This window comes from Daucus carota, chromosome 2, assembly GCF_001625215.2.
Source record: "Daucus carota subsp. sativus chromosome 2, DH1 v3.0, whole genome shotgun sequence".
NCBI classification, from domain to species: Eukaryota; Viridiplantae; Streptophyta; class Magnoliopsida; order Apiales; family Apiaceae; genus Daucus; species Daucus carota.
Window position 1 is genome coordinate 31,343,806 of NC_030382.2, and position 23,939 is coordinate 31,367,744.

General features: G+C 35.7%; 3 protein-coding genes and 1 non-coding gene across 4 annotated transcripts; 2 read left to right on the forward strand and 2 right to left on the reverse strand.

Moving 5' to 3' along the window:
- The first annotated feature begins 1,355 nt into the window (after positions 1–1,355).
- On the forward strand, positions 1,356–7,124 carry LOC108205725 (protein phosphatase 2C 29). The gene is made up of 4 exons (XM_017375764.2): positions 1,356–3,312; positions 3,475–3,588; positions 5,346–5,610; positions 6,592–7,124. Exons 1-4 carry the CDS (start codon positions 1,501–1,503, stop codon positions 6,717–6,719), a joined length of 2,319 nt encoding a protein of 772 aa, XP_017231253.1. The 5' UTR covers positions 1,356–1,500; the 3' UTR covers positions 6,720–7,124.
- Positions 7,125–9,146: 2,022 nt separating this feature from the next.
- On the reverse strand, positions 9,147–9,231 carry TRNAM-CAU (transfer RNA methionine (anticodon CAU)). Its single transcript is given in 2 exon segments — positions 9,147–9,182; positions 9,194–9,231. It is a non-coding gene; the product is annotated as a tRNA-Met (tRNA).
- Positions 9,232–9,790: 559 nt separating this feature from the next.
- On the forward strand, positions 9,791–15,867 carry LOC108207344 (uncharacterized). The gene is made up of 12 exons (XM_064086824.1): positions 9,791–9,932; positions 10,048–10,102; positions 10,237–10,410; positions 10,486–10,716; positions 10,825–10,884; positions 10,990–11,046; positions 11,133–12,083; positions 12,182–12,640; positions 12,728–12,980; positions 13,082–13,214; positions 13,296–14,100; positions 14,225–15,867. The coding sequence occupies exons 1-12, from the start codon at positions 9,924–9,926 to the stop codon at positions 15,865–15,867; spliced, it is 4,830 nt and encodes a 1,609-aa protein (XP_063942894.1). The 5' UTR covers positions 9,791–9,923.
- A 2,222-nt stretch (positions 15,868–18,089) lies between these two features.
- Positions 18,090–20,576, reverse strand: LOC108208511 (uncharacterized). The gene is made up of 9 exons (XM_017379046.2): positions 20,436–20,576; positions 20,269–20,348; positions 19,767–20,186; positions 19,390–19,651; positions 19,243–19,316; positions 18,850–19,168; positions 18,702–18,743; positions 18,522–18,619; positions 18,090–18,453 (listed from the first exon to the last, which is right to left on the reverse strand). The coding sequence occupies exons 1-9, from the start codon at positions 20,491–20,493 to the stop codon at positions 18,223–18,225; spliced, it is 1,584 nt and encodes a 527-aa protein (XP_017234535.1). The 5' UTR covers positions 20,494–20,576; the 3' UTR covers positions 18,090–18,222.
- Between the last annotated feature and the right edge of the window lie 3,363 nt (positions 20,577–23,939).

Below are 23,939 nucleotides of genomic sequence, written 5' to 3' on the forward strand. Positions count from 1 at the left end.
AGTGTTGTTCGTCGAGAAAATTTCAAATACAAAAGTTTACATCCAACCATCTCTTTCGACAAACATGACCTAACAAGTAATATTGAGTAAATTAATACAAACTATCACTATTTCAAAAAAAAAGAGTTAATACTCATAAAATTAAGAAAGTATATTTTTAAAAATGATCATTAATGTGTATTATGTTGTTTGGGTATACTGTAAATTACAGTGTCAAATAGATATTTTGTGTAAATTTAAAATTGGTTGATGGAACATGATATATAGTTTCGTAATTTCAAAGAATTTTAGATTAGTGTATGTTGAATTAAAAGACAAACTTGCACTTCATTTTGATTGTTTTGACGATACCAAACTTACCAGACTTTTCAGTTATTGTACTAGATGTTAATTGTTATTCTTCAATGGGTTGGGCCTTTAATAAATTTATTATGTTATTTTTTAATAGTAAATACACAAATATGACAGATAACCAGCTCTGTAATTTATTCCATGGTTCGGATGTTAAAAGTGTTGGGCCCTTAATATGCTTATTATGTTATTTTTAGATTAAATGTACGAATACGACAAATAATTGATTTTATAATTATTTTCGGATCCGAATGTTAATATTGTGGGGCCTTTAATAAGTTTATTATATTAAATGTACGAATACGACAAATAAACGGCTTGTTAATTTATAACACCGAGTTCCAGATATTAAAATTATAAATGAAATAGAAACGTCTCTGTGTATACACACACATATATATATAATTCTGATTTAGAAATCTTTTGGATATTCACGTGTTCAATCAAATTTAATGCGATACATAGATAAAACATACATTTTTAAAACTATTTAGATCCGTTAATTGATTGAAATGTTTACAAATATAATATCATTATTTTTAAGTGATTGTATGCTCAAATTTTTTATAAGATAAAAATTAATATTATTTTCTTTTTCCTCATCAATCTATAAGATTCGGCATTTAAGTTCACTTCATATAAATTATAGAACATATAACAATTAATATCTTTAAATATCATATAAAATGCTAAATTAAAACATAAAAAGATATATAATCCCATGCATGTGTAGAAATAAGTTTCGAAAATGAAAACAAAAGGTGGAGTGTAAAAGTATTCACCAAATCAAGAAGGATAACAAAGTTACTTATTTACCACTGCAACATAAAAAAAGTGGGGTTCAAAAAAACGATGTGTTGAAATTCAAAACCAAAAATATAAAAAGTGAATTGACATAAACGAGGAGGAGGGGGGTTGAAATTCAAAAGAAAAATAGTTGAAAAGCAAAGCAAGTACTGCTAGTGTAGTGTATAAACAATCTTCTCTCTCTAGGAAAAAAACACAACACACTTTCTCTCTCTATCTCCATCTTCCCTTTTACTTTCATCAACTCTTCTTACATTGTACTAGAAACATATTACAAAACACAAACTCAAACTCAAACTCACTCTATATATCAAACATACACACACAGATACATATAATGCGATGGGAAGTGGATTCTCGCAGCTCTTTCCTTGTATCAACCCGAACCGGAACGAACCGGAGCTAAATTTAACCGAGCCGCTAGACGAAACATTGGGGCATTCTTTTTGCTATGTTCGTTCGTCGGCTCGCTTTGTTTCGCCAACTCAGTCTGATCGGTTTATTTCTCCTTCTCAGTCTTTTCGGCTCTCTCCTTCTCATGAGCCGGTCCGGTCTAGACCGGCCGGTTCACATGAAACCGGTTTCAAAGCCATTTCTGGAGCTTCTGTAAGTGCCAACACTTCGACCCCCAGAACTGTCCTTCAACTTGAGAATATTTACGATGATGCCACTGATTCTGTTGGGAATGGTGTCAAGTCGAGTATTGTTAATGGGTTTGAGAGTACGGCGTCGTTCAGTTCACTGCCGCTGCAGCCTTTGCCGAGAGGTGGAAGTGAACCGGCGTCTGGGTTTTTTATGTCCGGTCCGATTGAGCGTGGGGCGATGTCCGGTCCGATTGAACCGGGTAGTGTTGGGGATGGTGGAAATGGTTCTAGGGTTCCCTTTTCTGCACCACTGGGTGGACTTTATGTCAAGAAGAGGAGGAAGAAGGGTATTAATGGAATTAAGAAAGCGTTTTCGAGGAATTTTTCGACTAAAAATAGGCCTTGGGTTGTGCCAGTTAGACACAAGGAAGAGTGTAATAGTAATAGTAATGGGAATGAGGGGTTGGAGAATGTCAGGAGAGGGGAATGTGATGATGTACAATGGGCTTTAGGTAAAGCAGGGGAAGATAGAGTTCATGTAGTTGTTTCGGAGGAGCATGGTTGGTTGTTTGTAGGGATTTATGATGGTTTTAATGGCCCGGATGCGCCTGAGTTCTTGATGGGAAATTTGTATAAGGCTGTTTTTCGAGAACTGGAAGGGTTGTTTTGGGATTGCGTGGAAAGTGAAAATGTGGAAGGGTTGGGAAATGGGGATGGTTTAAGTGGGAATGTTGGGGAAGAATTGATGATTGGGAAAGATTTGGGTGTGAACACCGGGGGTGATAATAGGACTGTTGCTGAGGGTGATAATGTTAATGTTGCGGTGAAGAAGGTAACTTTTGAGTCTGATGAGGTTGTGGTTAGGAGGAAGAGATTATGGGAGTTTTTAGCTGAGGAGGATCCAGAAGATGGGCTTGATCTTTCAGGCTCGGAGAGATTTGCGTTTTCTGTTGATGATGCACTTAGTGTGAGCAATGCTGGGTCGGGGGTTAGTAAACGGTCGTTGCTGTTGTCGAGATTGAAAAGTGGGCTGATTAGGAATAAGGATAGTGGGAAGTTGTTTTCTTGGAGATTTGGATTGGAGGGTAAAGGAGGGAAGGGGGAATCAGAGGAGAATGTTAGAATGGGTGAGGAGAGAAGTGGGGTTACAAGAAGTGGGAGAAAACGGAAGGTGGGTCCTGTTGATCATGAGTTGGTTTTAAGGGCATTGTCGAGAGCTCTTGAAAAGACTGAGGTTGCCTATTTGGAAATGACTCACAAGGTTCTTGACAGGTATCCAGAGCTTGCGTTGATGGGTTCTTGTTTATTGGTTGTGCTGATGAGGGATGAGGATGTGTATGTAATGAATTTGGGAGATAGTAGAGCTATTGTGGCACATTATGAATCTCAAGAAGGTTCAAGTACAGAACCAAAGGGTCCGGGTGATAGTGAGTCAGCTGCAGAAGATATAGTTGAGGAGTCCATAGGTGGCAGTATGAGGGCAAAAGAGATGTCAAATGAGGTTGCTGCTGAAGCTCTGAGATTGACTGCACTACAGTTGTCTACCGATCATAGCACAAGCATTGAAGAAGTAAGTTGGATAATCATAAACTAATATATACTTCATGATTTAATCTTTAGCATTGATTCCTTCATAGCATAACTTGTCCATCAGATGTTTCTTTCTGTTATATAATAGCATATTCTTATACAATTGCCGATACTAATTCAAATTACAACCAATTTATTGCAGGAAGTTATAAGGATTAAGAATGAACATCCGGATGATAAGAATTGCATCGTCAATGATAGGGTGAAAGGTCGTCTTAAAGTTACCCGTGCATTTGGAGCTGGATTTCTGAAACAGGTTAATTTGCTATTTTGTTTTTCGTTTTAGCAGAAGATGTTTCTAGAAAGCATATAGACATGTATAGAGTTCCATCTACTGTATGCTATGTTTCCCTTGTGCAACTACAAGGCATTTGTTTAGAGAACTAGTCAAGTTCTGGTCACTGCAAGACTGAAGTTCATATATACTTGCTGCAAATCAGTAATTTTTTAATTTAAAACTAGATGCAATGCCACCTTCGTTAGTAATATTATAAAATTTAGATAACATTAATATGCCATGTCATATATTTTGTTATTATGTACTCATATTTTGTACTTATTTTACATTTCAATGTTGTGATTTGTATTTTGCATGATCTAAGCTGGAATAAGCTAATAGATCACTGGCTGTATGATGAATCTCATGTTACTTCGACATGTTTACTTGTCTGTGTTGTCTTTTATAATGGCAGACCTATGTTGGGTGCAATATGGTGCATATCATTTAGTATTATAAAAGTTTGCAGCATCTGCTAAATATTTTAGTAAAGTTTTAATCTAGTGCTGGATCCCTAATACAAGTGTATGACTATGCCCAGGCTAAGTTTCAATACAATTTTACGTCTTTAATTCAATGCAATTAAATCTGTTTTTAAGTATGTGTTCTGTCTAGGAGTATTACCAATTTTGATGTCAAGGCAAAAATTTAATTGATGAAACTCAATGGCTGAATTTAATTTGAAAGGCTATTTTTATTTTACGTAGTTGATAAGCCTCTAGGATACAAGGATACTAAAATTCGGCATATCTAAAATTAATGGGATTCAGGTGCACAGGGCTCTGACAAATATTAAAACATGAAAATATATAATGTATATATCTCAACTGTCACATTTATATTTTAACTAAATAGTCATATTAACTTATTGATAAATAGTTACTGAATAACACAAATATTTCATTATAAGATAGTAAACTGAAAGTAATCTTCTAATTATGTTAAGAAGAATCCCTGAGAATTGCCACACCCCCAAGAATCCCCACGAATTGAGTGCTCGGTGGCTTTCATTGGAGGCAGATAAGGGGATCTTTTTATCTTTTTAAATTATTTTCTTTGATGAAGTATGCAGAGTGTGCACTGATAGTTGAGCTTGAGTTTCAGCAAGTTCTCTTATACTGCTGTATATAGAAAATCCAATTTTTGAAAGACTTGCTACATAAACGTCAAATTAAGAGCGGTATCTAAATTGGTTGGGCAGAATTTTCCTTGCCAACTTTTCCTAGTCATTTTATTGTCCTAAAATGTATGTGTGCATGGTAATCCCTAAAAGTCCTTATTTGGTGGCCACCTTATGTACTTGATGAAAGCATTGTAACCTTGATTGTACTTGACTTGTGCTCTAATATGATAATTATCTTGACTCTTGAGTTGCCATCTTGCTATGATATTTTGGTTTTTGAACATGATTAAGGCCACTTTTATTAGCCCATGACAAATATGATTGGTCTAGAACAAAACAAAGCAGTACGGGTCTTTACGCTTCTCTAAATTTCGGCTGTAGGCGTCTTATGAGGATTTTGTTCTATAACTTTTCTTGTTCCTTTACATCAATCTGATAGGTGTATATGTTTTGTTATGAGGTCAATGTTAAGGTTCATTTGAGCTAATCTCTGTTGCTTCTTATTAGCTTCTTGAACAAACATCAAGGCTTTATTGGTCCCTTGGCTAGCTAGCCAAGTGCTTGCTTAATTATTGATGTATTTAACTCATTTTTTCTTGATTTATCTTTGCAGCCCGAGTTGAATGATGCTCTTTTGGAAATGTTTCGGAATGAATATATTGGTACTGTACCATATCTATCATGTTCTCCTTCTCTGTGTCATCACAAGCTCCGTACACCAGATCAGTTTCTAGTGCTCTCATCTGATGGCCTCTATCAGTACTTGACCAATCAGGAAGTGGTTTCTCATGTCGAATGTTTCATCGAGAAGTTTCCGGAAGGGGACCCTGCTCAGCACCTAATAGAAGAGCTGCTTATTCGTGCAGCCAAAAAAGCTGGTAAGTTCGCAATGTCTTCATTATTATGGCAGAGGTTGTCTTGTGAACTATATCTGGACGTGCTTGTGAGTTGTTTTAAATGTCAGAGGCTAATTTTCTTGTTTTTTTTTTCCAGATGTGTGTGGTGTGTGTGGGTGTTGGGGGGGGGGGGGGGGTTTGGCGGCAGCGCATGACATGTCATTTATTGCAGTATTTTTAAATTACATGTTCTTACCCTGCACTTCTGATTAGGTACTATGTGTATCATCCCCTAATAGGGGTGAGCAAACAACCGAATAAATCCGAAACTGCTAAAAACTAAAACCGAAAGTTTAAATTCGGTTCCGGTTATAGCTAGGAACCGATATAAACCTCTTCATTGCACTTCAAATTTTGTCTCTTTCCTATCAATATTGTTTCCAACAGAAGCTGAGGCTGACTTTTTCATTATGTTGATAGGTTTTGCACATAGCCTTTAGTTTATCACACATTTCCAGAGAACTGCTAATATAATAATCATATTTCATTTTAACATGTGAAGGTATACACACTCTTGTTGCCACTTGATGTAGGGAACTTATTCTCCCAAAGGGTACCAAAGCTTTTTACTCCATGGAGTTTCATGGCATCTCTGTGTGAATTGGCTTTAAAATGGAGCTCAATTTTTTTTCAAACATCTCCTAATCAGACTTGGGTTTAGTCAGATTCTAACAAAAGTCAGTCTCGTCAGTCTTGTATTTTTTACTTGTGGATTATATAACAGCACTAAGCCTAAGTGCGGAGCAATCATCGGTTATAGTTTCTGAGCTTAAGCTATTCAAGCCATTTAATTATCAGTCAAGATCACTACTGCTAAGCATATTTTGTCAGTCAAAAATATCTCATCAGTAAATATATGGCATATCTACTTTGGTTATGACATTGCTTTAGTGGTATGTAGCTGCCAATCACATTTCTTCCACATCTTTCTCCTGATTAAAAAGCGGCTTGTTTTACCTGCAGGAATGGATTTGCATGAATTATTGGACATACCACAAGGAGATCGTAGAAAGTATCATGATGATGTTACTGTTATGGTGATATCGCTTGAAGGTGGAAGAATCTGGAAGTCTTCGGGAAAATACCTGTAAGATTCTGAGCATGAAACTCTTATACTGAAAAAGCTCCGCATATCCACCAGTGCTGCACACCGTTGTGGGAGCTCTTCAGTTTTCTTGGATCTGTAACCATGCATCATGATGGTCAAAATTAACCTGTTCAACCCAGATTCCAAAAATTAAAAAAAAAATAGTTTCTGAATGGAAAAACAGATTTTTTGTAGTTGGGAGTTATTGGTTTCTGAAACTGACTAGGAACTAAGAACACAAAGAAAAGCTGAGATCATTTTCTCTTTAGAGTTGATATAGGCAGAGAAATTTTCTCATATTTTTATTTTCACAGCCGAAACAGGCTTGTAATTTGGTGGGGGTGTTAATATCTTTACAAAAGTTTAGCATTTTCACATGACGATGAAAATCTCTGAATTTGATAGCGAATGTCTCCCATGCAGATTGCAGAAGTTAGATTCACATACAACATAATCTACTTATGTATATATGTCTTTTCTGTGTTGAAAACAAATACCAAAAGTAATATGAAACCTTAGAGACAACATTTTCTTTAGCCACATAACAAGCTTTGAAAAAACACCACAAATTTTCTTTAGCAGAAGAGACAACATCGTTTAGTTTGAATTTGTTAGTAGCTTGGATTAATTAACACCTGGGTTACTTTTAGATTGCTAGAAAGCCACTCAAGAAATGCAGTCTACTGATTTAGAGAGACAATGAAGCTTGAATATTTGCAGTAACATTGAATGTTTAGCTTACAAATGTTCAACATCTCCTAACAATACATAAAAACTTCTTCCTATAATCACAATAAAATTCTGAGTCCATCCATAAACTCTACAGCTCTGCTAGGATCAAGAGAAGTTGCTTTTTTGGTCAGCTTTAAACACCTTAAAAATCTAGTTAAAGCAATACCAATCCGAAGCTTGTTTCCTCAGGCTAGGATCTGGGCCATCTGGCACTGCCAGATTGTTTCAGATGCTTTTCACTTTAAAACTGAAAATAATGGGCTCCCAGTCCCAGGGACTTTTCAATTTCCTGGGCTTAACTCAATTTTCAATGTAATGTTGTGTTTGGTTGGGGAGAATGGAATGGAATAGAATGAAATGAGTAAAATTACTTGAAACTAATAGAGATAGGAGGGAAGTTTTGAAATAAATTTAAGTGAGTGCAAAATTGCTATGATGAGATTTGAGAAGAAATTGAGGGTATGAGAGAATAGAGCATTCCATCTAAAATTGAAGATATGATCTCTAGCACATAATGTAAGGAATAGAATGGAAGAAAGAATAAAATTTGTTAACAATTGCCAATAATATAGTTCATTTTTCATTCCAATCCTTCCGGAATCATTCACCCCAACCAAACACAACATAAAGACGCAGATCTATGGACTAAGCGTGCCCATGTATCTACAAATATACCCCAATCTCTACAGTAACATATATTTCTATCCCAGGCTACTCTGTAAGGTCATCCCTCACTCCTCAGGTCCTAACCAAAAAGTGAATTTTATTAGGGTTTTTTAGTGTATGGTTGACACACACTAGCGAATTTTGTTAGGGTTTTTCTCGTGTATGGTTGACACACTAACAACTACTTTTAAATTTACTGGGTGAAGATGACATCATTAATTAATGAGATGAGAACCAATACAAATTCACTAACTTAAAAATGGTTATACAAAGGCTGAATTTTTGCTTTTCATCATCATCGGTACTAAAATTGTTGCAAACCAAACAATTGTTACGGAACCCATAATGTGCCGTCCTCGAGAGCATAGCTTGGTTAGGATTATTGTGTTTCTAGATTTCTACGATTTCTTATGTAGTTGCACAATGTTATTTTTTTTGTTCTACTCCCTCCGTCTCAATTCATAGGTCCCTTTTGGAATAAACACGCATATTAAGAGAAAATTTTGTTAGATATAATTTTATCTCATATATCATTAATTAGTGCATTGATAAGTGAGAATAAAGTTGAGTTTCAAAAAAATCACAATAAATAAAGAAATTTACTGCATTGAAAAATGAGAATAATGTTGAGTTTTCAAAAAAGTCACAATTAATATAGAAATATATTTGTATTGAAAGAAGAGAGGGACAAGTATTTTGGGACATATTTTTTTTTCCAAAATGAACTTATAAATTGAGACGGAGGGATATGTGAGTTCTTGTTTTTGCATCATGATCTGTTATCACCTCTATGCAATGCTATGATGTTGAAATACTGAGTTTAATATTACCTGACTGTTATTTAAAATTTGAGCTACTTGGTAAGCTTACATTCAAGAACAAGACATTTATAACCGATGAGTGATATAAAACATTGAGCTAATTTTTTCGATAACAGTGTGACCCTATAGATTTCTTGTCCAAATATCATGATGAGAACTCCGTGGTTTGTTCAATGCAACAATAGCAAAGGGGAAAGAGGGAAAAACAGAAATGGGGTGAGAGAGGCTCGAACTCTCGACCTCAGGATTTCTCTAATGCTATGAGACCTACGCGCTAGCCAACTGCGCCACCACCCCAGTCGTTTAAAATATGGCGAAGAGATTTAGGTCACATAGGACACTTGTTTAACCAGAAATTGGAGTACAAGTTAGAAAATATAGACCCTGTGAATAAAAAAAGGGTTCTAGGACTGACAAAGTGGCATTAACAAGAAGAATTCACTTCATTGGTTATATTGAAGAGAAGTTTCTCTTATATCAATGTATATTATAGTTGCTGATGCCTCTTATGCACAGTACTAAAACTCTGCTTTGAAAGTAGCCTCAAAAACTCTTATATTTACAGCTGCTGCCACTCAGGTTTCCTCATTCTGCAGTCGACACGTGGTTTCCGCACGTGCTGAACTAATGTTAGCTGACATGAGTCCATGACTCAGCACATTTGTTTCATTGTTTGTTAGTTTTATTACTATTCCAGCACCGTAAAACATGCTTCTTTTTTACAGTAAAAAAACAAGATGGGTTGATGAAAGATTGCAGAGGAAGTTTCAGGGTTCAATCTCACAGCAAGCTTCTTCATCAAGCCTTAGGTGCGCCTCCTTTTCGAAATCACCAAGCTGTACTTTCTTGATAAACTTGATATTTTTAAATTTTCAAATTTTAAATTGGACTCTACAACAATGCTTACTACCTGTTTATTTTTATGTTTGAGATAATTTTCTACCTCTCACTTCCAGAGCATCCACATCAATTTCATAGATTTTTCAACAATGTCTAATGTATTTCGTCTTGCATTATATAAGATTTTAATTTGTTATTTTGTTGTTCTTTGCATACGTTTTGTTTTTCTTATAAGCCTCTGTTTGTTGAATTTGTTATATCTGCTCTTTGCAGGACGATAGCTCAGGTAAGTCGTGGCATCTGTTTACATCTGAAGATTTGATACAAGGTATTAGCTTGACAACGAATTGTTTTATGATATGTATACTGCTATGCTATTTTTCTTTCATCTTTGGTTTCCTGATCATGTTGCTTCTGCTGATATTAGAGTATGTATAACTGTTGTCGCTTTGTAATAATCAGGCTATAAACCAAAGTCTGTAAGGAAACGCAAGAATAGTGCTGAGAAAGAGAATATTCGCGGGAATTCTAATAAAAGGTTTACGTACCCATTGAGTCCACTCACGCCTACTTCTCTTCACTCTGATATTTCTAACTGTAATGAGGCAGGTCGTCAACCCATCATCTCACCTACAGGTTGTTGCTTTATGTGATCTTTGAAAAATGTCGCCTTTTTATAAGTCCTAACTTCAGTAATGTATTTTTCCTAAGATATAAGCAACAGGAGTACTGCCTATAAAACAGCAGACCAAAAAGTTTTCTTGCCATCAAGGACTCCGCTATCTAACATCACTAACAAATTGGAAGAGAGTACTAAAAGAGACGGAAGGCCATATGGTGGTATTTCAAAATTCAAGGCACCTGAAACCACTAGGAATTTGTTTGCACCCGAAGATCCTCCTTCTGCTGATACTCAGAAGTACTTGCAGGATGATGAGAATGGTATTCCTTAATTTCCGCATTTCGTTTCAATTGTGCACTATATTTGCATAATCGAAATAAATAATATTATTGTAATAATTAATATGAATTTCATCATGTTAAATGCAGAGTGCTCTACTATTGCTGACCCTGTTTTTTCTGATTCTTCAGATAGTGATTACTTAAGTGGTAAATTGTATTTCAGCCTCACCTATATCTATATATCTCAAACAATTCCATGGCATCATGCGGTTGTTGTAATTGCAGTCTGCAATGACTTTATAAATATTTCAGGTTATTCGAGTACTGATGACGACTACATACCTGGTGTGGAATTAGATTCTGACTCTGGTGAGCACTTTTCATTTCCTATTACAGTAGCTTTGAAATGTATTTACATTGGTACTCACAATTTGACTGAGAGTATGCCTCTTCAGACAATGAACAACGGTTAAATTCACCAAAGGAAAAGCCAATACCTGAAGAGTATGACACACTTGGTGCTCCCGAAGCCATATGTTCAAAATGCAATGCGAGGTTGTGGAAAGAAGAACGCACAAACAAAAATGTGACGAAAGGAATTCCAATTTTCTCAATTTATTGCAAGAAGGGTAATGTTGTGCTTCCACCAACTCCACCAACTCCTGCTTACTTAATGCATTTATATTCGAGCAAGGAATGCGGTCCTGAATTTAACCGTAGCATCAGACTATACAATGCCATGTTTGCTTTTACTTCCAGTGGTGGCAATGTTGATCATTCTATCAACTGTGGTCGAGGTCCTTATATCTACAGACTCAATGGTCAGAATCACCATGTGTTTGGGCAGTTAATACCGGATGATGGGAAAGAGCCGGCATACTGTCAGCTCTATATTTATGATACAGCTAATGAAGTCAATAATAGGCTACGCTGGGTTAATGTTGCTGATCAGCAGAGTGTTGACACAGATGTCATTCAAGGACTGATACAAATGTTGGATGAGACCAATGAATTGGTTGCAAAATTTCGTACAGCTAGAGATCGCTGGGAGGCAAATGACCTGGTGGACCTAAAGGTAGAGCTGAAGATTTGTAGATCACAAAGTGGAAGAGAGAACCATATTTCACCATCTGATGAAGTTGCCGGTATAATGGTTGCTAGCTGTGGTAATACCACAGCTGAACGTGATATAATTGTGGAGAAGAAATTTGGCGGATTACAAAGAATATCATATATTCATCCGAAACTCATGGCTCTACAATATCCGCTTCTTTTTCCTACTGGCGAGGATGGTTACCACAATAGGATACCTTTTCAAAGTGCCGAAGTAGGTTCAAACAAGGAGAAAGATATGATCTCCATGAAAGATTATTATTCGTATCGATTCCAAGTGAGAGACAATGAAGGTAAGCATTACTAATCATATTGTAAAATCTTTTTTTAGAAATGCAAAATGATGGCTGTCATTGCTAATGTATGTACTACATTCCACAAATCGTAACAGGTTTAACTCCAAGGCTCGGTGGCAGACTATTTCAGCAGTATATGGTCGATGCTTTCTCTTCTATAGAGCAGACCAGATTGTGGTGGTTCCGCACACATCAAACTGTGCTGCGGAATGAGCTTTATACCCACATATGTGACTCAGTTAGAAATGGTGATGGACAGTCTAGCAATGTTGGTAAAGGTGTAATTCTGCCTGCTGGATATGTTGGCTCCAAGCGTTACATGCAGCAGAATTTTCAAGACGCACTAGCAGTATGTCGGCACGTTGGACATCCGGATGTGTTTCTGACTATGACCTGTAATTCATGGTGGGATGAAATCCAGAAGATGATGCCTTATGTACCAGGATGCATTCCTTCCAATAGCCCAGATATTATTTCAAGAGTATTCCGATTGAAGCTAGAACAATTAACCAATGATGTTAAGAAGAAATCTCAGTTTGGCAAATGCGTTGCAGGTAATTTACCTAAACAAATGTAATGATTATCTTAGGTTGGTGAAATTAAAACCCATTCTAACTGCTAGAACTAATCATATTTTTCAGTCATGTACGTTGTTGAATTCCAAAAGAGAGGCTTGCCACATGTACATATGTTGATTTGGCTTGACGCTCCTTCTAAAAAGTATTTAAAAGAAAATGTCGACAAGTTTGTGTCAGCGGAAATTCCGGATCCTGACATTGATCCTGTTGGTTATGCTGCTGTCAAAGCTTACATGATGCATGGCCCATGTGGACTACAGAACCCGAAGTCTCCATGCATGAAAAATTTCAAGTGCATTCGTCATTTTCCAAAGAAGTGAGCTATCTATTTCGCATCAACATGTTATCTTTTGTCTCTTATTTACCGACTAATGTAATTGCATGTTGCATATTATGCCTTTTCCAATGTAAATGCAGGTACTGTCCAAGAACTATCTTTGATGATAGTGGATTCCCGGTGTATATGCGTCGAAAGCAGAAAATAACAGTCCACGTCCACAAAGCAGATCTGGACAATCAATGGGTGGTCCCATATAACCGGGATTTATTGGTAAAATACCAATGCCACATGAATATTGAGATTTGTTGTCATGCCCGTAGCATCAAATATTTGTTTAAATATTGTCTCAAGGGCCATGACACAGCCACAGTTCAAATAACTGGGAAACGGAGAAGACATCAAAATCTCAATGCTGATCAGCCGATTGATGAAATTCAAGCTTACTTTGATGGGAGATACGTTTGTGGTGCTGAGGCTGCCTACAGGATTTTTGGATTTCCTATACATCATAGGACTTTGTCTGTAGAAAGGCTGCCATTCCATTTACCTGGCCTGAAAAATTGTACATTTCATGCTAGCGAACCTCTTCACAGAGTCCTTGAGCGAGAGAAAGACAGGCCAAGCAAACTGGAGGCATTTTTCATTCTAAATAGGTTTGATCCTACAGCCCGTAAATACACATATGACGAAATTCCGCAGCATTTTGTCTGGAATGATAGTCTAAGGAAGTGGACTCCCAGGAAAAGAGGCATGCAGATAGGACGTCTTTCTTACACACATCATAGCAGTGGCGAAGTATGGTACCTGCGAATGCTCCTTACAAAAGTACGAGGTCCGACTTCTTTTGAAGACTTAAAAACTGTCGATGGTGTACTATTACAATCTTTCCGTGATGCGTGTAAGGAATATGGCCTGCTTGACGATGACAAAGAATGGCATGATGTTTTAAATCAATGTTCAGTTGGTGGATTGGCGCCACAGATACGCCAGCTTTTTGTGCATATCATTGTGAACTGTAAGGTCACTGATATCGCTACCCTTTGGACCAACCACTGGAAGCAGATGGTCGATGATATTCTGCTCCAGAGACGATTGTTGAGTGAAAATCATAACCTACAACTGAATGATTTGCAGCTACAGTTCTATGCTCTGGCAGGTGAACCATTCATCCTTCCTAGCTCATTATTTATTTTGTTACATGTTTTATAAGTGTCTTTTGAAAATAAATGAAGATTAAAAGGTAAGAACATTTTAAATGACTATTTTATTTTGGAATTCAGAAATTGATGACTTGCTTCGCGCTATTGGTAAAAGCCTTAAAACTTACTCTCAGCTTCCACAGCCACCATTAAGTTACCTGCATCATGGTACAAATAACCTCATCATCGAAGAAACAAATTATAATCTGGCTGACCTGAAAGCTGAGCATGAAAATCTGATATCAAAGTGCAATGAAGAGCAACTCAATGTCTATGGGAAAGTGCTGGACTCTGTTAAATCTAATGAAGGTGGTTTGTTCTTTGTTTATGGCAGTGGAGGATGTGGTAAGACTTTCCTCTGGAGAACTCTAATAGCCAAATTACGTTCTGAAGGTGATATTGTTCTTCCTGTTGCCTCTTCTGGAATTGCTGCAACTCTCCTACCTGGTGGTCGAACAGCTCATTCGCGCTTCAAAATTCCCATAGTGCTTGATGATTTTTCTCTTTGCAATATAGGTCATAATTCAGATATAGCCGAGCTTATTCGTCAGACAAAACTAATAATTTGGGATGAGGCTCCAATGCAGCATAGATATGCTTTTGAATGTTTAGATAGGTCACTGAGGGACATTATGAAGAGTGTAGATCCTGTTCGGGCGACATTACCATTTGGTGGAATTACAGTGGTTCTTGGAGGTGATTTCAGACAGATATTACCGGTAATAACACAAGGAGACAGAGGTGAAATTGTGTCCGCATGTATCACTCGCTCTCGCCTGTGGTCGATTTGCACCATTTTCTTGCTGTCCAAGAACATGCGACTTAATCAAGGACAATCTCAGGAGGAAATTGACGAGCTTATAAAGTTTGCACAATGGGTACTTGATGCAGGTGATGGAAAGTTGCCTTCTCCGGACAAGTTATTATTCTCTACTGTCAAGGAGGATGACATTTTGATCCCGTCTCAATTCTGTGATGTTGAGAAAGTTAACACTGTGGAGAATATGATATCAAGTACTTTCCCGGACTTTGCTCAGAAAGGCACAGATCCAAGATACCTCAGTGAGAGAGCAATTTTAACTCCTACAAATCAAACTGTAAGTAGTTTGAATTCACTAATCGTACAGAAGTTGCCAGGCCAGTCTGTTTCATACTTCAGCGTAGACAAGGCGGAAGAATTTGGAGGAACTGAAGCTGAGATGAATTCAGCATTCCCAACTGAATACCTTAATTCTATAAACCTTCCAGGCATGCCTCCTCACGATTTGAAGTTAAAAGTCGGAGTAGTTGTTATGTTGATGCGGAATCTCAATCAGACTCTAGGATTATGCAATGGTACAAGAATGATAATCACCAAGTGTCTGAAATTTTGTGTTGAGTGTGAGGTTATATGTGGTTCTTTTGTTGGAACCAAACATTACATCCCACGTATGGAATTATGTCCAAGTGATACTCGCATGCCATATAAGCTCATTAGGAAACAACTGCCTTTACAGATATGCTATGCAATGACTATAAACAAAGCTCAAGGTCAGTCACTTGAAAAAGTTGGATTATTTCTTCCAAAATCAGTATTTACTCATGGACAATTCTACGTCGCAGTTAGCAGAGTTACATCTCCTCAAGGCTTACAAATATTCATTGACAATGAGAGTGGTGAGCCCACAAATGTTACACAAAATGTGGTCTACAAAGAAATCTTCTACTCATTACCAAAGTGTTAGACTGTTATTTATGCATAGCACAGAAATATGTGGATTGTGTTTATGTGTTGAACAAAGTTCTGGATTTGAAATATTACTAATTTCGAGGTTCTTATGCATTATTGTTGTTTAATTTGTTGCTATTAAAATAGTAAATCCGCATTATAGTTTGAGAGTATTTGTAAATTAGTTGTCACATTAACAACATTACAGGTTAACATTTGTTGGATATCACAGTATTTTGGTACGAAGACAAGTCTTCAAGAAAACAGTGATCTCATACACAAACAGAGGTACTGCCAGAGGAGGTCAAACTTGAAGCAATGGAATCAACTTTGCAGACCACTGAGCCATAAAGAAATAATGTAGTCTCAATTATGCATCCAAAGCCTACAAACTTGCTGGCTAACAAAGTTTTGTTCAGGGTCAAATAAAAAATCTGCCAGAAGCCTAAGACTACTGAGTTAAAGTAACAAGATTCCAAGCACAAATTGCTACCAGCCAAAGATCAAACAGTCCTGACCACTAAGGCAACATGATCAAAGCAATAACATGTGCCTATAAATTCATGTATGCTTTAGACAAGAAATCACACACAAAAATGGAGAACTTCCCATACCAAATGATATCAAATCTACGACCTCAGACAACCATTCAATGGAAGCTTAAGGTCCGAGTAACAAGAATGTGGCGAAGGATGGATCGTTATGGACAAACATCAGGCCTTAACATGATTTTCGTCGATGAATTAGTAAGTTAAAGTGTTTTATGGGATATATGTAGATTTCGTCATAGCCTATCACGATACTAAATTTATTTTTCTGTTGCAAGGGAGGAAGAATTCATGCATGGATTCCAGCACAGAACATGAACATGGTTGAGAATATGATTACTGAAGGACAAAGCTATCATATTCGTAATTTTGTTGTCCGCCAATATGTGCCTATGCAAACTGAAAGATGTTTTAGAAACGATATCTACATCCAATTGTATAACATGACTGAGATAGTCGTAACTGGAGCTGTGGAATTCATCCCGCAACATGTTTTCCAATTTACGGCGTTGTCGGAAATAATCAATGCTGCGTTGGAAGACAACTACTTGATAGGTCAGTAATGTTGGACACTGTGTGCTTCATTTCTTTGTAAGGCAAAGCCAATGAACCTAGCTGCTGAACAATTTTCTAACTTTTTGCTAAATTATGCAGACGTTGTTGGCAAAGTGGTACAAGTCCATCCAATCAGGAACTTCACAAACAAATATAATCAGCAAAAATCAAGCATTACCTTTACAATCAATGATATCACGTCTGCATTTCTCCTCTAAACAAGATTCGTTAGAACAATTTCATAGGTTTAAAAATTCATATATTTTATACATTTTTTGACAGTGGCCTAGCAGAAGTTACATTTCACGATGAACTAGCTCACTCTTTTCAGCAAGGACTGAATAATGCTAATCAACATCCAATAATTGTTATCATTTCAAGTTGTAAATCCAATTTCATTGAAGGTAGCGTTCATTAAATTTCTCTTTGCAATCTAATATCTTTATAAATCTTAATCAAATTTCGTAACCGTTTTTTTTTTAGGTGAGCCAAAGTTGACAAACCGCTCAGCAACAAGGTTTTTTATAAACCATGATCATGAGGCAGTAGAGGATTTGAGAAACGCAATAAGGTATATATTAATTAATTATTTGAAACAGTAATTGTGAACTTTGTTGTTAAATAAATAAGCATGGATATAGGTTGGCAAATTGGCATTACCAGTGAAATCTCACACAACAATGCAAGAAGAGGACTCAAGGCCCATAGAGTCTTTCTACCCGATATAGCTATTCCTGTTAATCTGTCCTGTCTTTTATTTTTTGTATCCCACTGTTCTATGTATGCACCTCAACACTCTAAAGCTTTCGTTCAAGCCTCCGCATATTTGTAATGTGTACCAGGATGTTTTCTATCTTTATTTCCGTTAAGATCTTTTGTTAATGACAAGTTTAACTTTCGACTTTACTGTATTATGTTCATAACATTACCACAGTTAAAGTGCAACCCAAACTTTAATTCCTTCCGCAAGAACTTTAATTCCTTCGACAAGAGACTTTCTTCATATATTTGCTTTCTCCAACATCGAACGAAAAGTACATCTCCGCAAAATGTATTATACTTTGTTAAGAATTGCATTGCCAAGAAAAATATACAACGTAGACGGAATAGAGTCTATTTGGCAAGCCCAAAAAATTAAACATCCATATCATTGTATCATATTGCACTCAACCATGAATCGAATGGCTCCGACAAAATAAGAAGAGTTTGGGCAAATTCGCAGAGTTTAATAACTGCTAAAAGTGCTTTCAAAATACAGAAGTTATCATCTACTGCACAATAGTAACTAGAAAAGTCAGGTTGTCGACATAGGTGAGCTGGATGACTTGGCCTTCCAAGAGTTTGTTCTCCACTGTGAACTCGGACCAACCCTTCCCAAACCTGCATACTTTCCCGGAACGTAATACTGAAACCATTGAAATTGCAGCACCACATATTAACCTTATCATGGTTGAAGCGCTCCACAATTGATAAGTGGGGTACATACTTGGAGGAAAATACTACAACCAAATCATAATTCATTTTAGTACCAAAACAAAAAATTACAAAAGTAATATAAAAAACTTACCACTCCATGCTGTCTTTTGTCAACATGGGAAGGCTTCAGAGTGACTTTGAAACTGATAGGGTGAATAGGCATTCCACCATTATCCACTTCAGCATTCACTGACAGTTTGTTATTAATCAGTATTACTCGCATATTTGGTGAAGAACATATTTCTAGGAAATAAAAAGAGATTACATTTACCAGCAGCATCCGTAGCATTCTCCAATTCAACTCCTTCTAAATCTGCAAATGATAATTATATATGTAAAATTTTGTACTGAAGCAGAGTAAAGAATAAAATCAGACCACATAAATCTAAATTGCAGCAATGCGAAATGAACTTCATTACTGGCTTGAGCATTATTCCTAATTTGTTCGGAAACGCTGTTGACTACAGTCTCAGCACCATATCTTTCAGCCACAATGTACTTTGACTCCATACCAGATATCTTAAAGAGAGAAACAACAAATGTGCAGTTGTTGGATAATGAGAAAATCATCACATCTGTTGCTCTTATTGAATATTTGCGTATCATTTCCGTCATTCCAAAGAGGAGATTTCTCTCTGGACTGTACTTAGCTATCAGTGTCTGCCCGTCACACGTCACCAAATTTACAATTGGCGGAATGCGGAAGCCGGGAAGCTTTGTAAACACCCGTGGTATTTCCTGTATGAATCAAAACAAAATTCACATTCAAATTCATTTTATTTACATGACAAAACAGTTCAAACATTACCAACCATTTCTCCTGTGGAGATGAATTGTAAGTCTGCAATTTTAAACCAATCCATAATTCCATTCTTTTGCCCGACACCTGTATATAGTTCCATCAGCAAATCAAAATTGTCAACAGGTGCAAGTAGAAAATTCAAATTACAAATCCTTACCTGCCAAATTACATTTGCCCAATAAATCTTTTTCAAAAACACATATTGCATACTTCTGAGGTATCTCCGTCTTCTGAAATGCAATAGTATCTCCTGCCTGCAAATTACCCGCGCTGGCAAAACTATACCAATTGCGGCCCATGTATAGCTTCCCATTCTGCCAATGCAACTTTACCACCCAGCTGCGACTTTTGTAACTTAGCTTTACCGAATCCATTGATTCCACAAGTCCTAGACTTTCCCATCCTTGCTTTTCGAAAACCTAAAACAAATTTTGCAACAAAGACAAGAAATAATAAATGTTAGATACGTTGTACAACAATATATCTGAAATAATCAGACCATAAGTATTATAAGATACTCTCGACGCCACTTACAGCATAGCCTGCACTCTTACGCAAATCCTTCTTCTGTACAACCACATCGCAAATTCCTTTACAGCTTTCGTAAGCATTAAAAGACAATGTTCCACAAAGTTTTTCTTCTTCAACGCCAGACGTTGTCAACAGTTTTTTATCTATTTCTACTCCACTATGAGTTCGATTCTCAATATGATAACTAATCTCCACCCCATAAGGATTAAATATCTTTATATAAAAAATATGACCACCATGATATTCAAAGAGAACCAGATGATAAGCTTTTATAGAATACGAACTCATCATTTTCTCTAATCCTTCAATGCAGAATGTATCATTCCTATACAAACCTTTCCATAACACGCGTGGTGGTACATTTAACAGAACCCTCTCAGGGATGCTACTACTATTCTCCACACAAAACTCTCTTGGTAATTTCTACATAATAAAAGGAAAAATATTAAACATACTTGCATGAAATTCATCAGAAACCCAATTAACCCTGACAAACTTTTCTTACCAGCACTCCGGGTATATAGTCTGTAGCAAAATTAGGACAGATAAACCTAATTGCTTCATCTTTATGCATCTCCAACATTCCTTTAAATAACATATCATTGCAGAAGCAAATGGAAATTACAATTAAACACTAGAAAAAAACTTTTCAAATTTCATAATATTTCATACCTTTATTTTGAAAGTTTTCCGAATTGGAAGCCATCATCGAAGTACCTGAAGCAGCCATGCACTTATCCAATGAAGAACAAGTCCAGAAAACAGAGTGAAGCCGATTGATTTCTAAAAATCCACTTATTGCCTTAACAATGAAATAACTCTGTGGACACGTCAAATCAGTTTTTTGGGGCTCTATAAACTGAAGTAATGATGGCCCATCCCACCATCTACTCAATGTTCTACTACGTATTTGTCCCATTTTAACTGATATTTGAATTTCTAGCACGTATATTGACCTGTAAAAAAACAATATCTACACTAAATATAAAATTCAATTTTTATATCAAATAAAAGTTTAGTTTCTAATCTTTTATTTGATATAAATTTTCTAAAAATTTTTTATGTTTACATAGGATTTTTTTAACATCTATAAATACGTGTCAAAATGGCAGAAGCAGTTAAAAAGAGACGGAGGGAGTACTACTTTTCTAACTTGCGTTACTTATTTTTTCCACATCATATATGAAAAAAAAAAACCTTTTTTCCGAACATACCTCATAATCTGTATAAAATAATTATCTGGATTAATTTCAAAGTATACGGAATGGGAAAATACCTCCGGTTTGGTTATGTTGTTCAAATCATATATTTTAATATTCATGAAAATCTTAGAAATAAATAATGTATTATATATTTTAAAAGGACTTTTTATAACCTTCTAAATTCTTCATTTTAATATTTTCCAATTATAATTCATATTTAATCCAGAAATGTATACACAATCCTTCTTTGTCTGGAAAAATGTGTAGCTACTCATAGAAGTTTATCAGGTTTAGCCTTCAATCTTAAATCATTGCAAGTGGGGCTTATAAACATTTGTAAAATTACTATTATAATTTTTAAAATTTTTTATATAATTTATTAATATTTGAAATATAATTTCTTTTTTGTGAATGCAAAAATTAGAGATATATTCGTTTACATAACATATCTAAAGCCGCCATGCACCATATACTCAATGTTCTACTGCTCAGTACTCCATTCGGCCTATTTTAACTGAGGTTAGACCTTCTAGCACGTTTATTGAGTTGTAAATAACAATATCTACAGTTAATAAATTAATTCAATTCTTATATCAGATAAAACTTTAGCTTCTAACCTAATAGTTGATATAAATTGTATAAATAATTATTATGTTTAGATAGGAATTTTGGAACATCTAAAAATACGTGTAAAAAAGTTAAAAACAGTTACAATGGGACTAAAGGAGTAGTACTCTTCCAACTTTTGGATATTATTTTCCCACATCATATATGAAATAAAAAACCCCTTTTTGGGAATAAACCTCATAATCTCTATAAAATAATTTTGTGGCTTAATTTCAAAATGTACGAATAGGGTAAAAATATCGATATGCGGTTTGGTGATATTGTTCAAACCATATATTTTAATATTTATGAAAACTTTAGAAATAAATAATGTTTTCTAAACTTTAAAAGGACTTTTTATAACCTCCTAAATTCTTACTTTTAATATATTCCAAGTTTAATTCATATTTAATCCTAAATTCTATACACACTCCTTATTTGTCTCGAAGAATGTGTAGCTTCTCCCGGAAGTTTATCATATGTAGCCTTCAATCTTAAATCACTGCAATTGGGCCTTATAAACAGTTGTAAAATAATAATTAAAACTATAAGACAATTTTATATGATTTATTAATATTTTAAATATAATTTCTTTTTTTTGTTGTGAATGCAAACATTAGAGACATAATTGGTTCCAAAATTATTAAAATTATTAATTTATAAGTACAGTACAAACTATTAAACTTATGTCCACAAAAGTGAACCGACTAATAAATTCAAACAAAATGATTATTAAATGACTATTTCGAGTAACAAAATACAATGTACTTATTGAACATTGGATCGTGCTAATGTTTATTTTAATTAATTAAGTTAAATTTCAAACTCATAAACATTTGTTTACGTAAGCAAGATCGTTGGAAAACTACAATTACACCACAGTGCCAAAATACCCTGGACTTATTAAATCTTCATATTATTAGGCTTTTACACAGAATAATAATTTCAAAATTAGACCCACATTAGTACAAACAACAAATACTTATTTACCAGTTACTTAAATTATCGGCTATTTTGGAAACAAACAAAACTCCCAGTTGTATGACTTAAACAATAAAACTACAAAACAATAATGACAAAACCAAAACGGAAAAATACTTATCGAAATATCAAATATATCAGAACTAAAGTTTTTCTCATACCACAAAAAATAATTGAATATCCATAAACCAAAATCAAAGAAGAATACTGCAAACCATCAGATTAACATACAAAGCTCACAGTAATAGTACAAATCTGAAGTTTTACTGTCACCAAATTCAGGTAACTATCATGCACTTCTACATTAAGGGGATTATACAAATACACATGACATGCCCACCCAATCAAACTGCAAACTGAGTTCCACAGTCAATATCATCATCTCCCAAAAGATCAGTCTAGAACATATTACAGACCAAAAACAATGTAGCAACCAACTTTCAATAGCTAAGCACACTCCAGAATTTATACAATTTCAACTTGAAATGTTAGATGGTCGATATAGTTTAGCTGAAGAATATCACCTTCCGACAGTTCATTTGCTGTTGTAAACTCAGACCAGCCTCTTCCAAATCGGCACACCTTACCAGTACGCAGCACCGAGACAAAGCATACTTTAGCACCACATATGAGGCGTATATTTGTCATGTTTGTCCACCTCTTATAAGTAGAGTACAATGACGAAGGAAAATACTGCATATTTCCACACAAAAAAGGCATTCAGATTTGATCACATATGTCAGTACAACTTAAATCACAAGCACGTACCACTCCATGTTGTCTTTTGTCCACATGAGACGGCTTCAGTGTAACTCTGAAGCTAACATTTGCTTCAGGCATTTCATCCGCTTCTTCTCCAATGCCTTCTGCCAAAGAATGAGTCACACGTATTAAGAAGAAAAGCCAATAGAAGCATAAAGCATTAGTAAAGAAATAATGGCAACAAACCTCCTTCCTCTTCAGCATCCTGTTCCTGCTCCACAGCCATTCCTGTGAATAAGTAACAACAACAGCAATTAAAATGTAATCAACACTTTCAACGGCAAAAATACATTCACAATGTTTATCTTTTTAGATTTACCTTCTTCACTGTTATCAGAGTCTGAGAGGATAATGATATCCTCCAAGCAGACTTTTTTCATCGCCTCAGTCTTACAAACTTCAACAGCATTGTACTCTGACTCCATGCCATAGAATTTGAATATAGACAGCACAAACGTGGACTGTCTAACCAAAGTGAAGACCATCACATCTGTAGACTCAATTGAATACAGTCTCACCAAATTCCTCATCCCAAACAAGAAATTACTTTCAGAACAGAACTTCACAGAAATTGTTTCTCCATCTCGAAGAATTAATTTCACTGTTTCATCCAACTTAAACTGGC